The 18857-nt window shown below is 39.0% G+C and overlaps 2 protein-coding genes across 3 annotated transcripts; both read right to left on the reverse strand.

The window, feature by feature from the left end:
* Nucleotides 1-923: 923 nt before the first annotated feature.
* On the reverse strand, nt 924-8250 carry pank2 (pantothenate kinase 2). Its single transcript, XM_059353694.1, has 7 exons — nt 7865-8250; nt 6996-7348; nt 6297-6550; nt 4521-4697; nt 4000-4123; nt 3085-3210; nt 924-2979 (listed from the first exon to the last, which is right to left on the reverse strand). The coding sequence occupies exons 1-7, from the start codon at nt 8076-8078 to the stop codon at nt 2929-2931; spliced, it is 1299 nt and encodes a 432-aa protein (XP_059209677.1). The 5' UTR covers nt 8079-8250; the 3' UTR covers nt 924-2928.
* A 104-nt stretch (nt 8251-8354) lies between these two features.
* Nucleotides 8355-16395, reverse strand: LOC131988273 (uncharacterized). 2 transcript variants are annotated; one of them, XM_059353378.1, is made up of 5 exons: nt 16274-16395; nt 14731-14853; nt 13823-13993; nt 12657-13441; nt 8355-10600 (listed from the first exon to the last, which is right to left on the reverse strand). In XM_059353378.1, the coding sequence occupies exons 2-5, from the start codon at nt 14750-14752 to the stop codon at nt 9851-9853; spliced, it is 1728 nt and encodes a 575-aa protein (XP_059209361.1). In that variant the 5' UTR covers nt 14753-14853; nt 16274-16395; the 3' UTR covers nt 8355-9850. The 2 variants fall into 2 exon arrangements, with proteins under 2 accessions (XP_059209361.1, XP_059209360.1); XM_059353377.1 differs by having other exon boundaries at nt 8356-10600; nt 13823-14003.
* Nucleotides 16396-18857: the final 2462 nt, after the last annotated feature.

Consider the following 18857-nt stretch of genomic DNA (forward strand, 5'->3'; position numbering starts at 1 on the left):
GTTAAAAATGTTAGGGTTTATATGTTTTTGTTAGTTCGAGAAAAACAAACTGTGAGCAACAAAATGCACAAAAAGACCTGATGTATCAAATATGATACAAATTAGAATTCATATATGCAATTTATTTATTTCTTAAAATTCGTCAGCAGGTTAATAAGCACTCAGTTTTTACAAAAATGGAATTTTCTGGCAATTATTTCATGGTTCAGGCTTTGTAGGGTTAAAAGTGCAGTGTAAAAATGCACAAAATTACTTCTTGCAATTAATGTTGGTTTGTTGTTGCTGCACTGAAGAAAAAAAAAAAGAAATCACAGTAAGTGGTTATTTTTTATTTGCTTCAAACCTTTTGTATTCCTATTTATACTGTTATACATGCATTTGAGCATGAAATATGTTAAGTTACTGCACTGTAAACATATTTAAATGTGCATTTTCGTCATAATTGGTTAAGTGCACCGTCCTATATGTGGCCCTATGGTAGTGTCGATGAAAAATTGTGGCCCCCTCCAGCATTTAAGTGGCCCATCCCTAGCTTAGCATGAAGACCAGAAAAAAACATAGCTAGCCAGGCTCTGTCCAAATGGGACACAATCCACTTAACAGCACTTCAAAAGTCCTGTACTTGTACATTGTTAAATACCTAAAGTGTTAAAGATAATTCACTGTTGTTTCTTGGCGGCAACAGTATGTTTTAGCTTCTCCTGTTTGCCTGGCAACTGGTTAAAGACTTCATTCCCATTTCCGGACTTTATGCTAAGCTAATTTAACCCGCTGCCGGACATTGCTTCACATTTATCTTACAAATCTTAAGTTTCAGTTAACTCTGGTCAAATAAAGTGAGCAAACGCACTGTTTTTCCCCAAACGATAAATGTTTTCTTTTAAAATATTTTCAAAAATAAATGCCATAAGTTGTCACAGAGATATGAAAAGTTGGTGTTTAATCAGGGACAACACAATAAGAAATCCGTAATGACTGTTACAAAAAATGTACAAAGTTTTCTTTGCATTGTAACAAACAGAGGGAAACAGAATTACAGACCAGTTTGTCTCATTTTAAACAACATTGCTGAGCACATTATTGTATTCTATACAAAAACATGACAGGCACTTCATTTAAAAATCAACTGACTGAAAGTACAACTTTGAAATACATTACAAGTATAAATGAGAGCTGAAACTGTCCACTGAATTTCCAACTATTTTGATAGTCAACTCTCTAACTTAGGTAGTTGATTCATTATGGTCCCTGTACTCCATCGATGGACCGATTACTGACAGACAGATGACATTAAAATGGGACGGAAAAATAACAAATCTGACAACATTTTTCAAGTTTTACCTTTCTAAATGCCTCTTGTTAAACAAAAACGTCATGAAACCAGACCAAAACATACATTAAAATCAAAATATTAATATTTAGGTACATACTGAACTTGCTAAACAAGACAGAAATGATTTGGGGTCACAGAACTTGAAAGCTCCATTGGAGTGATGCATCAAGTTAATACATTTAAATAACTTTTTTTTTATTTTTTAAATCTAATCGGGGGGAAACAATGCCCTCATTTTACCTACATTTTCATATGTATAGATAGCCATCTTTTGACTTGCTACCAATTCTCTCTACAAGGTATGCAGAGGCTCAAGGGCACTTCAGCAGGGCAGAGGATTGGGGTCAGAAAGGGATTCAAAGGGGTGCACCGGTGGTATACTTGGTAGAGTTGACAGAAGTCCTTGCCGGCTCAAAGCCTTTGCTACATGTCGTCTTCACTCCCCCCCCTTTCCTGTCCAATAAAGGCAAAATGCCCTAAAGTAATCTAAAAAAGAAAGAAAGGGACTTACATGTATCACTGATACTTTACACTAAGCCCAAAAGTGATTGTCCAGATTTTCTGATATCAGCTTTGGTGTAAAAACGTGGTTCTTTACAAAAACTTTACAAACATTAAGATTGCATTTGGGAAAAGGATATAAATGTAACATCTAATGTCTTCATTAAAGAAATAAGTGTGAAGAAATGGTGACCTCTTGTGCATTTTCAATGATGGTGTCAATAAAGATGCTGAATTGCAAGTTTAAATGTGAATCAACACCTAGTGAGGAAAACCTGCTTGTTTCAATGACACCCTAATTAAATTATATTAAGTGACAAAAGAGTATATGCTCAAGGATGATAAAACACAAATAATAAGTGGCTGTAAATTATCTTCAGTGTTTTGCTTCTGCTTACTAGGAGTACCAGAGAGATGGGAGCACTATCATGACAACATCTTGCCTAAAATGATTGTTCCCTCTTCTGAAATATGAAGATTTCATGCATTTTTTTTTATCTTAAATGCTAAAATACTTGGCTTTAGAATTGAGAATGACTGTTTTTGACAAAAACAGGCATTTGAAATAAGTCATATATCAACTGCCCAATTCATCAACAACATATTCAGTAAATAAACAATCTTAAATTACCCATCAAGTAAACTCGTACAAGATAGTACACCCATCCACCAAAATACACCCTAAAAAGTACTTTCAGATATACGGCCCAGGACCTGACACCCACTGAGGGGTAAGTGCAGTCAACAAGACAAGAGTATGTAATGCTGAATGTTTTTTTTACCAAAGTATATCAGGCAACAGTGGTGACTTTCCTTGAGATGTTTAAGACCAAACATACAACTTTGGTCAGGGCAGGAAACAGACTTCTATCCACTGACCACAACCGCAGATGTACGGTACATCAAAATTTAGAAGTCAGTTCCAGAACATAATAGGACCTCCAAATGTTTGACAGTTTGCCTGCCACAGCCAAACTTCACCAGTGATTGGCTGCTGGCTGACACAACATCCCACTGTGGAATTAATTCTAGACGGACTAAAGTGCTAATGGTCTTTGCAGCAGATTGACATCTTTGGATGTAGTTTGGACGGATTAGGACGGATGCAGAAGTTCCAACAGGGCTCCAACCGCTCCGAAGTAACCCTAAAAAACAAACAAAAACACTTTCAGTTAGAAATTGTGAGCCCATCACCACACAAAACTAAAGGGTTTTGGTCTCTGAGGTCAACAGGGGGTTGAGTTATTTACCTCATGCTGAAGGAAGAGCGCCTTGAGTTGTCCTTTAGACCAGTAGTCCATGGCATAGGCCAACAGCTTCATAGAGAGGGTGTTCACTCTCAGGAAGTTACCAACAAACACCACTCTCTCTATGTTCTTGGTGATGAAATAGAATGGGGACAAAACAATTTGAGTAACAGGTAAGTTTGTTTGTTCTCTGGCGTAATATGAACACAGCAGACAAATATTATCCATGTGTCAAACTGTGATATCTGTTGAGGCGGTTATACAGCAGCAAATTTCCGCTAAGTTATCTGATTGGTCAAAGCCGGTATCCTACAATGCTGATTTTACTTATTTGTAATGACATTTGTATATATATATTTACATTACATCACAGCTAGTGATAGCAGTAGCTATTCATGAACATAAAGTTGTGATGTATACTTCAAATCATAAGCATTTTAATTTAAGCATTTAATGAATGTCTCTCAACTATCTATACATTTTAAATTTTAATTCATTTTAGTCATCTTTAACTTATCTGTGAAGCATGGTGGTCAACATTCATTGTTTTTAAACCTAAAAAAGTATACAAATTCATTTGACTACTGATTAAGGCTGTCTATTTCAAGCATAGCTACTGTAACTGCTAAATTAAATTGCTGCTAAAAATAATTGCTGGTTTATTGACATGATGATAATGCAGCGGAAATCCTCGGCGCCTTCATAGCCCTGTACAATGCTGCTTGATCAAGACGCCACAAGGCAGCACCGTAAAGAGGCTGAACGCAAAGAGGAAACAACCAGCGACCAGACAGGGGAATCTGAGGCATGTGTTTTAAAAGTGTTGTCCCCGTAGCAGAACTCAGACTTTTGTATCGTGACATCCATCCATCCAGATGCCAATCAAATACTCTTCATTGCCAACCCTCCCCTACTAACCTCATTGAGAGCACACATCCTGGTGATGGAGCCGATGTTATTAGTGATGGTGACCAGTGTTGCCCTGGCCAAGTCCTCTTTGGACACCGACTCCCTCTTCTCTTTGGACATCATGTTGCCAAAACTATCAAATAAAAACAAGAGCCATATAGGTTGAACCAATACTTTAGCAGTCTGCTAAAATTCAACAAAGTTGTGCATCAAATAGTCAATCCCGAAATGAAGATTCATATTAAATTATTTTAAAAAATACATATTTTGAAGTTAAACATATTCAAAGTAGCCAACAGATGTTGCTATTCACTGGATATTCTGTCTGGATGAAAACATGCTCATATGGCAGCAAATTGAAATCAAGGCTTCTTGTGTTCACCCCTGGATAGGAACCAGAGTAAATGTAGCCATGTCCTGGTTCCCTGTTTCATTAAAGCTGGACCAATGTTTATGCGGGAATCCACCAAAAATAGGCTACAGTAAAAAAAAAAAAAAACAACAACAAAAAAAGCTGCTGTAAACCGCACCTTGAGGCTACAGCCCAGCCTGGCAGTCCAAACCTCTCATAGTCTCCTCCGTAGATGTCCCGAACCAGCTTGTCCACTCGGGTGCTCTCGCCTTGAGAAGCCATTTCTAGAGCTTCCTCGAAAGTAGAGCAGCCAGTCAGCAGGCAACACAGGCCCAGGAAGGTCCCACCACCGAGGCTGTAAACACACAGATGAACAAAGTGACGACAAATAAAATATGAATATTCCATAAATGTTAAATAAATCATCTAAAAAAGATAAATGTATCTGCCAAAATGAATGTTGACCACCTAAAGGTTGTGTACATTATACAGTCTCCCAAGTCAAATACAGCCATCTAGTGTTTCTTTCTCAGCACAAAGGGCCATTATGTGGAGCGAGAAGTAAGCATTCATGAGTCCCTTTCAAAGCCACCAGACAGAGAAACCACATATAAAAACAAAGCAGTGGAGAGAGTAGAAGGAGTTCAGCGAATGTTTTTCAAACTCAAAACTAAACTCAAATCAAACTAACAAAGAACTATTTTTGCTCACAAGCAAAACCAGTTAAGAAAAGGAAGTGGTACTTTTCACAACACAGCACTAAGGAGACACACAGGGCAGACGTCACCAAACAGGCCACCCACTTGACTCGAGTGCACCCACCTGCAAATCCCTGCATCACTCTATAAGGATGAATATGGTTCGCTAGTGTCACGTTACATGTTTCGGTTCCTGTTTTGTTTTTCTGCTGATTTGCACATTTGGAGTGATTGAAATGCAAAGCAAACCAATACACTGTAGAATTTTATCTGACCTCTAAAAGGCATCTCCAATCTTTCATGTGTCAGACAAAGGCCTGAATTATGATGAACATAAATTAAATACTAGGGTTGCAAGATTAATTCATAATGTGTAATCAAAACTTAAGTTTCAACACAAAATATTTGTTAAAGGCAAAACATGTCAAAATACCATTCTGAATTAAGTTTTGTGATGCTGCAGAGATGTCCTGGCCTATAATAATTTTCCACAAACTTTAATTTTTTTTTCTTGTTTGGTACTGATCCCTGCAAATTTTTTTCACCATAATCATTTAACTTTTCAATGAAACTAAGAATAATCTATCAGCAAAAATAATCATTCCCTCCAATATCGTGAATCATATCACGAGTGCAATATCAGCCAGTTAAATAATTGTTTCCCCCCCAAATGATGCAGTCCATAAGTACACCCATGCAGTCCCTGTACTCCCTCTGGGCCCCACCTTTCAGCATAATAATACAGATTACAGAGGGCCCCGTGTTCTATATTAATTATAGCTACAGCAGTGCTTGCTTTAAGGTCCTACATAAAGCTGCAACAATTATTTGAGTAATTGATTACTCAATTGACAGAAAATTGTAAAACTAGTTTGATCACTGACTAATCATTTTAGTCATTATTTTAAGCAAAAAGCATAACTTCTTGCTTCTGAATTGTGAAAATGTGATGCTTTTCTTTTTCATTAATAATAATAAACAGAACTGCTTTGATTTTTGGCCAAATTAAACATACCATTTAAAGACATCTCCTTGAGCTCTAAGCTATTGCATAGGACGTGTTTCACTTTTTATTGACAAAATACTTAATCAAGAAAATAATGAGCAGATGAATCAATGATGAAAATAATCATAAGTAGCAGCCCTAGTCCTGCAGATACAGATAATACTTTAATGTACTCTATTTGATATGACCAATATTAAGCGAATAATACTTGGCAGCATGGTTTGTGCACAGTCATCTCGATGATAATTACCTGGTCCCTGTTACTCGTTTGTAGTTGCTCTCAGAGTAGACGGCCAGGATGCTGACCCCAGACCCTATGTTGACCAGCAGCAGAGGATAGGGATTCTCCAGTGTGTACGGCTTCTGGATGCAGCGATCTGGGTCAGTGGGGTTTTCAAAGTAGTAGCACTCTGAGGGTCCACTGGACACCACAGAGTCGATGTACAACACCCCCCGGATCAAACAGTCCAGCTCATCCAGCTTGTGAAGCTGCAGGTCTGCCATCTTTGGGTGAGAGGAAAGAGAACATGGATAACATCACTGAGGGGATGTGATCAGGAGAACACCAGCAGGAAACACGGGCAGGAAGGGAGAGCAGAGGGGGTAAGAAAATAGGGACCTTCAATACAATTGTATTGGAACATTATTTAACTTGTCTAGATCAAAACTGTTTTTTTTTCATGGTTCAGATCGAAATAAAGATGGTAACCCTAACCCTGTCATTTGCTGTTGATGTCTTTCCTATGCATGAGGAAATGCATGCCCTGTTTGTCCTTGCATCCACTGGCAGTATTACTACATCTCTAAACTGGGATTTCAGGTGCTCTTCATCACTGGATTTTCTATGAATATGTTATGACACTTCTCTCGCCTCTATCCTTCATGTCAATCGTCACTTCATCTTTAGCCTGTAAAAGCAAACTTGAAGACAACAAAAATGCAAACCCACCGTGCGGAAATCAGACTCAAACTTGTACGCCCCCCCTCCTGTGGCGCAGAGGGTGGTGTGGAGGCTGGAGAAGTGCTTGTTGCGGCCCATCTGCAGGAAGGCCGGCAGGTCATGCGTGGGGAAGCGGATGAAGTGCAGGTTGCCCTTCCTGCCGCACAGCGTCAGGTCCTGCAGCTCAAGGTGTACGTCCCTGATGCCCGTCTTACCATAGGCAGTGTTGGAGGTTAGGTAGCGCCTGATGCTCTTCAGGTTCTCCACCTCCTCTTGCTCCTCCTCTGCTGTGATGTCCTTGGGCTCAAAGTACACCAGCTTCACCAGAGTGCCTCCAATGTCCATTCCAAACCAGGGAAATGCTGCATTATGTGAAATAAAACATGCACAAAAAAAAAAATCACTCATCAAAATTTTATCTTTTTTTCTCCATAATTTTCATTTTTCAATCATAATATCATGGCACATCGTAAATGGTTATATGCTTAATGACAGTGAGGACGAATAGAGGTAATGTCTCAATGTTGGCCGACATAACGGCAAGCTGCTTCATCCACAGAAGCAGAAGTACAGTGTGTACCGCGAACGCCATCTTGTTGCAAAACAGATCCTGGCTATTTACTGCCACTACATCTCACCGATATTACATTGTAATGCCAATACCAAAATTATTTTGTCAGTTTAGCCTCAGCCCAGCACAATGTACGGCCATTTACGACATACATTTTAAGAATGTATGCCGCTCATTAACAGTTACAATATTATCTTCCCAAATCTGTATTTTCACTGTTTTTTGTGGGAAACGCCTTTTGATTTTTGTATACATGCAATGATACCAGCAAATACACTAAGCCCATGATTGTAACGGTAACACCTACGCGGCCTTGTTTTCTTCACCGAGTCGCTGCGATGCCTCGCCGTCGAGTTGGAGGTCCGCCGGTCGGATGTGGATCTTCCTGCGGGCGCGGCTGCCTCATTGTTGGGCTCGTTTCTGAAACACCCGGGCATCTCCTTGTTGGACCGCGGCTGCTTCGTGGGCGTTTCGTCTTCGTCGACACCTTCATCTTCGCGTTGATGGCCATTGAACGCCATTAAAATGACTAATTCACTACATACATACGGCAGTTTATGGTAAATGAAACCATTGGACGTCAATAATTTATGTGGACAATGAAATCCAAGGCTCTGTGAGCTAGCTAATTAGCTAGCTAAGTAGCTGTGTCGTTATAACGGCCGGGTACATGTCCTTTTTATGTTCGCTGTCAAGACTGGGGTGGGCGGGGTCAGTAGGTGATTGAAGGACGCCAGAACCAATCAGAATGCGAATCCGCCACTCAGAAAACAGTTTATAAAAAGGAGGCTGATGTCACATTTTTTCTTGATTTTTTCACATTAAAAAACATGGTATGCATGGACATAAAAGCTAAAAAGGCGAAACAAGCACCATTTTATAACCCCAAACAAATTTACAAAATCTTAAATAACGTACAGCTACATTATCATTATATTATCATTACACAAAATTATAGGAGCAGGTGAAGGAAAACATGTATGCATGGACATAAAAGCTAAAAAGGCGAATCAAGCACCATTTTACAACCCCAAACAAATTTAGAAAAATCTTAAATAATGTACAGCTACATTATCATTATATTATCATTGCACAACGTTATAGGAGCAGGTGAAGGATAAAGATTAAGATTTATCCTTTATTAATCCCACAATGGGGAAATTCAACCTCTGCATTTAACCCATCCTTTTTTTATATAACCACATCAACACATCATGCAAGGAGCAGTGGATATTTTGCTCTTTTGTTGCTCATACATGTGCAAGAAAAGGAAACGATAAAAATGTTTTGCAAAAATTGCAAAATGAAAACAAGAATCAGGAAATACTACAAATCGTGAACATGTTAATTTTATTCTGCATATGTAATATCCACAAGTTTGAACTGTCTTAATGTGGTTCAGTTTTTTAAAATTAATTTATGTATGTATCTATTACTTCTTTTTTTTCTTTTTCACAAAATGGATTGAACACAATGGATTCCTATTGAGGATGTTCTCTCACCCTTGTTCAGTCGAATAAAGCAAAAATAAAAGGCAATATTTTATGGAATTGACATTCATTTGTAGTCTTTCTGAAGGGAATTTAACATGCAGATATATCATCATCATATCAAGTGCACTGCTGAGACAGTGCATACAAATTGAAATAAATTACATCTCAAAAGCATCTTTGCAGTGAAAATATCCCCTTAAAATGTGCGAAACCTTCTAAGCGAGAAAACCTACAGAAAAATTAATTGTCATTTAAACATTTACACCAGATAACTGCCAGGAAGCTCATAGCTGCTTGTTGAGATAAGTGGTTGCCACAGTGAGTACCCTGAAGACCTGCCAAGTGAAAAAACATTTCTTATTGTTCACTTATATTTTAAACTCATTGATTTACCTATGAAAATTTCAATTTAAAACCAAGTTTTTGCGGAAAATGTCATGACAGCTTACAGTTGAGACTCATCGTATGTTAGCACAATACGTTCCCCCGCTCAGCAACAAACAGATGGCCATCATGGGTTTTAAAAAAATTGGGTAAATAATCTGGAATATAAACCAAATACATGAGCAAAGTATATAATGCAGTGTTTGGATGATTTATTCTTTGACACATTATCAGATGACACACTGATTTTTCCTAAAATACATGATTAGATTCAAGAACAGTTTAGCTTGAAAGTGCTTGCCAGGAAAGTGAAAATGCCAGTCCAGTGACTACAATATGGTAACCATAACCTTAAGATCCTCTTTCAAAAGCCTTAAAGCCTAATCTTCTCTTCCTTTAAAAGGTATTAAATCCCCTTAATTTTTAAACCTCCACGCAATCAGCAGTGCACAGACGCCCACTCCTGCAGCGGTCAGAATGTACTTTGTATTAGTTGGCAGGTTGCGAGAGCCCTTCTTCTCCTGTGAATCCTGCAGTGTCTCTGGTGAAATATCAGCTGCTGCAGGCTCTGAGGGCTGATGGTTCTCACTGGAGAGGGCATCTACACTGGATACAGTATCAGTGGCATTGTTGGACAGTGGTGGTCCAGAAGGGATCTCTTTGGCTGCTTCAGTGTTGACAATCTGAGTATGTGGTGTTGAGCTCTGGCCATCTAGGTTCAGGATCGACGGCTCCTCTGATACATGAAACACGTACTCCTGCACCTCCTGCACCTCCTGCACCTCGTGAACCTGACTGAGAGACTCGTAGTAGTTTTCCTCTGGCTCGTTATGGTTAAGAGCAATCCCGTTCTCCTGGCATGGCAGTGCAGACGATGTAGTCAAAGTGGTGGAGGTGACAGCAGAGCATGTAGGCAGGTGGGCAGAGGTCTCGCTGTCTGGTGCAGCTTCACTTATTTCCAGACGCTCACTATTACCAGAGTAGAGCTGCAGTGTTGAGCTGGGTTCAGGGAGATTAGGGCTGCCATGATTCTGTGGTAGGATACTGAGGAGCTGGCCCGGCTTGCTCAGACACACATCGCTGTCAGCACAGAGCGAAGCGTCCATCTCAGCAGCATCCGGGAGGGTGGAGGTTATAGCTGCTGTCTGTGGGCTGCTTCCACTAACCTGCAGGTGAAAATAATGTCACATGTTAAGTTTTTATGAAAGAAAGCTGATAGATTACTGCCTCATAGTGTAGTTTAAATGGTTCCTCTCTAATATACCGTTAACAATTGAACATTATAAGCTTTACAAAGTTATGATTTGTTGCAGGGCTGCTGTGTTACATCCTGCTCATTTGTACAGGTGTACGTATCTAACTTACCTAACATCATTTTCAATGATTGAAGCTTTACACATTAATGTATGTAATCAGGTTCACCCTGTGGAATGCTAGGCGACTAGAAGCAATGTTTTTATGAATGGGCCCCTGCTTTTGGCTTACCACCAGAGGTCAGCCCTACACACAGGTGTGTAGGTTCCTGACCAGGTGAGTAAGCTATTCTCCTTTGTTCTGGGGGCGGGGCTGCTCAAGGGCACCTTTTTGAACAACATTCGTGTGTGCCCAGGCTGACTGACATGAGAAATCTCATGAAATTTACTGATTTTCTGATTAGTTTTCCTGTCAGTTTTAATGGGAAGAAACCAACAATGTTTGTAAATACTGATTGATGGCTTTTATATCCCCGTCCGCTGTAGCGAGTGAGGGGAGGAGTGCTGCCCAACTGTGTCAACCTCTCCTCAAGATCTTCAACCTCAGTCTACAGTTGGGGCGAGTGCCGGCACTGTGGAAAATTTCCAGCTGAACTTAATGACTACAGACCAGTAGCCCTCACTTCTCACGTCATGAAGACCTTGGAGCGGCTGATTCTACGCCTACTGAGAGCTGAAGTCAAAGACAAACTCGACCCCCTGCAGTTTGCATGCAAACAACACATGGGAGTGAACGATGCTGTTCTCTACATGCTTCACCGTGCCCTTGCTGATCTGGTGCTTATGTGAGAATCATGTTCTTTGATGTTTCAAGCGCATTCAACACCATCCAACCCAACATACTTAAAAACAAGCTCACAGAGATGGGAGTGGATCTTTCCTTTATCTCCTGGATCACAGATTACCTGACAAGAAGACCACAGTATGTCAGGTTATGGAACTGTGTTTCTGGGACATTAATGAGCAACACAGGGGCTCCACAAGGCACTGTTGTGGCTCCATTCCTGTTCACACTGTACACAGCGGACTTCAAATACAACTCTGAGTCCTGCCACATCCAGAAGTACTCGCACATCACTGCTATTGTGGCGTGTATCAGGAATGGACAGGAATCTGAATACAGGGATCTGATAAAAGCCTTCAGTGGTGGGAGTCACAAGAACTATCTCCTACTGAACACCTCAAAGACTAAGGAAATGATCATAGATTTCCGCAGGTTTAAGCCCCCCCTTCAGCCAGTTAATACCTGTGGGGTGGACATTGAGGTGGTGCCAAGTTATAAGTATCTAGGTGTATACCTGGATAATAAGTTGGACTTGTCCCTAAACACAGACAGACTACAAAAAAGGGCAGAGCTGCCTCTTTTTCTGAAGGAAGCCCAGATCTCTGGACATCTGTAGTAAGATGCTGCAGAAGTTTTATGTCTGTGGTGGTAGTGTGTTGTTTTATGCTGCAGTCTGCTGGGGAGGCAGCATCAGACACAGAGATGCAAGGCGGTTGGACAGACTGGTCTAAAGAGCTGGTTCTGTGGTTGGAGCCAGGTTGGACACACTGGAGGAGGTGGTGGAGAGATGACCTGTCAAGATGTTCCAGGCCATCCTGAAATACCCAGATCATCTGCTAGACAACACATTTATTGACCAAAAAAACAGCATTGGACGGCTCTTCTCTCTCCATTGCAGGATGGAGAGATACAAAAGATCCTTCGCTCTTAAAGCCATCAGGCTGTCTTATTCTTCAATAATCTACACAAGAGCTAACAGACTAACTGAATTTCACCTCAGGGATAAATAAAGTAATTTTGATTTGATTTGGATTTGAATCTGCATGTAATAAAACAGCAACAACAACAAAATGGATTGATATATTGAGTTGAATGGAATCCTGTTTGGTCCGTGAGATAGTGAGCAGAATCTTTAGGGTTTTTTTTTATTACTGAATCATGAATTGAACACATTTTGGTATTCACCTGTGCAGCAGGAGGTTCAGATGTCTCTTCAGGCTGCAGGATGGGAGCAGGTTTTATGTCCACAGGAGGGGTGGTGTCCTGAACTGGAGCCCTCTCTGGGGTCTTTGTGAAGAAAGAGGATCCATCTGTCACATCTGAATTTATCTGAGTAAGAGAGGGACTCTGGGGTGGACTGAACTTTGTGGTGTCGGTTGTCGTTTTTTGGAGAGGATCTGGGCGGGATGCAGCGTCTGTTTCACACTGCTCAACAGGACCAGAGTCCTGAGGGATCACACCGCCATCACCAGAGTAATCCTGGACGTCTGAGTTTTCCTCCGGCTCCGGGTGAGAGTTAATCTCCCACTGAGGTGGTGGGGTTTCAGTGGCCTGAGTGTGTTGGGTTGCAGTTGAAGGTGGAGGTGTTGACGGAGGTGGTGCCACTTCATTTTGAGTTGGCTGTGGAGGCTCAGGAGCAGGCTCAGGTGGAGAAACAGCCTCTGGAAATTTGTCTGCTGAGCTCTGCGGCCTTGCACCCGTACGGGGCGAAGAAGGGGGGGAGACCTGGGCAATGGGCTCTGAAGGAGCTGATGCTTCAGCTGGCTGTGGAGGAGCTGATGCTTCAGCTGGCTGTGGAGGAGCTGATGGAGCTGATGGAGCTGAAGGAGCTGGCGGAGCTGAAGGAGCTGGCGGAGCAACAGCAGGTAGATTGTTTGCAGCACTCTCTGGGGTTGACAGATGACTGGCAGATGGTGCTGGATGGACATGTGCACTGACAACAGTCGTTGAAGGGGAGCTGGGGTTGGAATCTAGGGCAAAGCAAACAATGTTTCATTTCAATCCGTTGGAATGAATGTGACTAAAGCTCTGTGAAACACACAACACCTCTTGTCTATCAATGGTCAATGAAGGGCCCAAAAGTAGACTTAAATATGATCATTTATGCAAATATTTTGTTTCCAAATGACTGAAATGTACCATGCAGAGCGCACCATACTGTGTACATACTCCAGTGTTTACTGTAACCATAAAGAACAGTGCATGAGATAACAATGTAAATACTGGATATCAGAACCACAGTGCAAATATTTGGCCACAAACTGCACAAGTTGGCCATAAAAGTTAACATACTTTTTTTGTGGATGTAATTATGGTCCTGTTTAACAGAAGTCTTGACTTTAAGTACTTACTGTTGGTGCCTTTGTGTTTGTTGTATTCGTCTCTAATCTCAGCTGCGATAGTTGTTTGCTCACAGGCCTCAAGTGCTTCGATGAACTGCTCCGGCCAGTTCTCTCTTCTCTTCAGATGATCCAGAAGACGCACCATGCCCTGAATGTTCCCATTATTCTGTGTTCTTGCCTCTATGTTTTCCTCAAATGAAATGTCATTAGAGAAAATATTAGTTTCAACAACATTTTATCAGTTTTGTTCAAAATGCACTATTATTATTATTATTATTATTATTATTATTATCAGTGGTCATACAATTTGTGGTCCAACTCTCAATATCCTGCCTGCAAATAACCACATTTTGCATCCTTGTCAAAAATGTTCATTAGGGGATGATTTTGCCATTATGTCATGTTAAAGAAAAGAAGTAGTGAGAATGATCCAAAACCAGACCAGTTGTTTTGACAATGCATCATCTGATCAGCCAAATGATAAACTGTAGTTATTAGGTAGGTAAAGTACAGCAGCCCAACAAACTGAACCATGTCTTACAGTGTAAACAGAATAAAAATAACTTTATGTCCTTACAGGTGCCAGGAATCAAAACTACATTTTACTTTGTGGTACCGACTGAAATATGTCAATAGGACTAATATTAAAAGGGTCAAGTACTGAATAATGGTAACAAATGTCAGATTTGTATTTTACTTGTTCACATGTTCTTACATCAGACAGTTACTGTCTTTATTTTTTTCTTTTAAATTAAGACTATTTTATGCAGGCAAAGTTTATGTACGCCTGCTTGCATTTAGACAACATTTAACGGTTGAGAGCTTTGGCTTCAGGTAAAATACATCATATTAATCTAATATTTTTTAAACAATCTTCTCATCCCTCATCCTAGGCCATTGTACCTAATGAAACTTACCCTGTCGTGAGAGGTCAAGCATGGCAGATGGATCATTATTTCTCTCGGGTCCACTGTTTTGGCAATGGTTGCCATTTTCGGCCGAATGTATCCATTGTACAGTTTCTCACTGGCAAATGTCATCTGTGAAAAGAGGAAATTTACAAAAACACAGAGGTAGTTAAGTTTTCACCTTGATTTGCCAGTGTGTAGTCTCACATAGTCAGACTATTATAACACTCTGGGGTAAGATAAAAAAAGTTTCCGCTTGTTTTCTTTAAATTAGTTACAATGGTCTGAGGCAACGTGAAACAGCTTCAGTTGCAGTGTACATCCGGTGAGTCTCACTAGTGTGTGTAATCATAGCAAAATTTCATAACAGGCTATATGTTTATATTTACATCACTGTAACAGTATGAATTAAGATACATTTATTGTTCTGTATTGAAAAACTTAATCATATTTGATTGTTGCACTTCTGAAATTCCAAACAAACAAAAACAACTGCTTAACACCAGACAACACTTAAAAAAAAAAAAAAAAAGACTCAACTTTTTTTTTAGATAGAGTCTTTAAGGTTACCAAGATGTCTCCTCCTGCACTGTATTTAAAACGCCACTCTCCTCCTCCATGTCTGACCAAATCAATCACGTTACCTTGTCATTCCCACTTTCTACTCTTTTACTACATGTGAGATGTAAAAGTAGGAAAAATACCCTTAAAAACGCATTAAGGAAACTGGACCTTTCTGTTGTCTGCAATGATGAAGCTATTTGTTGCCTGATGAAACCGAAAGTGAAAATGAAGATCAGATATCCTGCAGCTTTGGGTCTGAAAGGGAAAATTTCCCTTTCGTTCAATTTTCAAGGGCAGGACAATTCTTTCATTTTAAGGTTTCAGTTGTGGGGAGTAGAAAGAAGGCGAACAGGTACCGACTGGAGTTTAATATCTATAATAATAAAAACAATATCAGTCTCCAGACTCGGGATCAAATACGCAGAACAAACTTCGTAAGATCTCAAAACAAATTTATTCTATACAATTATTCTCTTAAAAGCTTGCAAGGAAGGTCAAGCATGTGATAGTTGATAAGAAGTGAAAGCAAGTTTACATATTGGCATAAGGAAATAACTCATCCAGCAGGGTAAAACAACTGGCTCAGCAGGTTGTGAAGAATCAAAAAGGCCTGCACAAAAACTGGAAGACAAGGACTAACACTTGCCTGTAAATAACTATATCTATAACTTATAAATATATCATGAAATACAATTTTTATGGTAAACATTTCACGAAGAAGGTTGGGACAACTTTAAAGAAGCTGCATACAAACATGGGCGATAAAAACGTATACATTTATATAAAAAAAAATATGTTCTGAAAGTAAGCAAGCAAATATGAATTGGCATTTAATAGCTTATTTAAATAAAAATTACGACACAACTAAGCTAACGTCACCGCTCTTTCCTAAGTTGTCACTCTCTTATTGGCAAAAACACTGAATGAAACACTTATATGTGTATTAGTAGAGTTAATTTATCTTAATGTGGCATGTTATAGTGCTCACCTTTCGTGTTTTGGTGCCTCAGCAGTTTGTGACTCCCTCTCAGAAGCTATTCCTGCTTTCACTAAACTGCGCTGTGCTCCTCACATGCGTCTTCTCCTTCTTCTTCTTCTTCTCTTTGTGTCTTAGTCGGTTGTCAAACAGCTGTTAGGTGCATTACCGCCACCTTCTGAAAAGGACTGTGGTGTGGATCAGAATGAATTACGTCCATAGACTTTTTTTTTTTTTCCACATTCATTTATTGAACATATACAGCAGTAGTGCAGTAACAGAAGTAGCAGAGTAAACATTACATTAATAATATTTGAGAAACATCTAAATAATACGAAAATAAATACATAAATAGAAAGTTAAAATAATAACAATAGTAGTAAAATTATATATATATATATATATATTTTTTTACATTTATATTTTTTCTTTATTAATTATTTTTTTAATTTTAATTTTTAATTTTTTAATTTTTAATTTTTAATTTTTAATTTTTAATTTTTAATTTTTAATTTATTTATTTTTTTCTTTTTTTTTATTTTATAATTATTTTTTGATTATTATTTTTTCTGCGTTTCTGCGCATGCGCGGCATTTCCGGCTTCTGCGCATGCGTGGCTTTTTTCCGCTTCTGCGCATGCGCGGCTTTTTCGCTTCTGCGCATGCGTGGCTTTTTCCACTTCTGCGCACGCGCGGCTTTTTTCGCTTCTGCGCATGCGCGGCTTTTTTTCGTTTCTGCGCATGCGTGACTTTTTTTCGTTTCTGCGCACGCGCGGGTTCCTGCGCATGCGCATTGTCCAGAAAGACCGCGCATGCGCAGAAGCAGGGAAAAGACGCGCATGCGCATTAGCGGGGAAACGACGCGCATGCGCAGAAGCGAAAAAGGCCGCGCATGCGTAGAAGCGCAAAAAATAAATAATTAAAAATAAAAAAATCAATTTAAAAAAATAATAAAAATAAAAAAATTTTTAAAAATAAAAAAAAATAGAAAAAAAAATAAAAAATTAAAAAAATAAATAAATAAATAAAATAAAATAAATAAATACAAAAATAAAAAATAAAAAATTGTAAAAAATGTAAAAATAAAATAAAGAAAAAAAAATTAATGTAAAAAAAGTAAAGAAGTAAAAAAGACCATGGTGGAAGAAGTGTTCAGATCCTTTACTTCAGTAAAAGTACTAATACCACACTGTGAAATGACTCCACATTTTAACTACCTAATAAACTTTTAAGTGGTTTAATTTATAAAAATGGGTAATCATTTTAAATGTATCATGTTTTTCATTTTAAATATTGACCTGAAAAGTAACTAAAGCTGTCAGCTAAATGTAGAGGAATAAAAAGTACAATATATGTCTCAAAATGTAGTGGAGTAGAAGTATAAAGTTACATAAAATGTACATAAAAGTACCTCAAAATTTTACTTTAAGTCCAGTACTTGAGTAAATGTACATAATTACTTTCCACCATTGCTACCTGCCTCTTCTAACTTATACATATCAGTTAAGAGTCCTCCTTCAGAAACTGTATGATGATTAAAAGCATAGTTTGTGCATTATTATACAAAACTTGGTACAATTATTGTCAATGCCCTCCTGAGGATAACCCTTTAAGGTTTTATTGATCGGCCCCTCGGTGGCACTGTGGTGGCAGTCTAATTTCATATTTGGTACCGTGGCCACACTATAACACTTAAGGCAATGAAAATCATAGGGGTGGTATAGACTGGCCCCTGTAACGCACACACCCCAACAGCAGCATGCCCCGACACGCGTGTACTGCGAGGGCCCGTTCAGTACTGCTTGCAGTCCTAGTTACCTTTTTTCCTGACAATTCACCTGCCTTTTTCCTCTTCTAATACCTGTTTTCCTGAGAGAAATACCTGGCTATCTCTTCCCTGTCTGCCTCCTCCTCTTCTATAACTCACAACTCAAGTCTCCATATCCATATCTCTTCATCCTCTGATAATCCACTACTACTAGTCATTCCAACCTACATCTCTCCTTTTTATAATCTTAAATATGAATCGTGGTGCGAATCCTCCCATCAAAAAACAGCTAAATTATATTGTGATTGTACAAGAAGAAGCTGGGGGATTATTTTGCTCATATATATAAAAAGGACAAGAAAAACTTTAATGTGGTTAATTTATGATTCAAACATATTTTATTTATTTATTTTATATTATAAACAATATTGATACAATGGATTCCTTTTCAACATGTGCTATCACCCTTGTTCTGTGTGACATAAGTTGAATGAAGTTGGGAGTGGAAGCACACATTTTATAGAGTAGACATAAACTTTTTTCTGAAGGGAATTCGACATGCACGTTCGAAATATATATTGTATAATTTCAGGGTTATTGATACGATTATCAAGTGCATTGCTAGAGACAGTGCATACAAATTGAGCTCCAACACCCTTTTAAAATGTGCAAAACGTTCTAAATTAAAGTTATTTCTGACATTTCTTATATTGAAACTATTATTTACAATAACATCTTATCTCACAGGACATGACTTCTCAAAGTCGTTTGTATTCAAGAGAAGAAATGGAAAAATGAAATGTCATCTCAAACATCTACACCAGATAAC

Source organism: Centropristis striata, chromosome 16 (genome assembly GCF_030273125.1).
Source record: "Centropristis striata isolate RG_2023a ecotype Rhode Island chromosome 16, C.striata_1.0, whole genome shotgun sequence".
NCBI classification, from domain to species: domain Eukaryota; kingdom Metazoa; phylum Chordata; class Actinopteri; order Perciformes; family Serranidae; genus Centropristis; species Centropristis striata.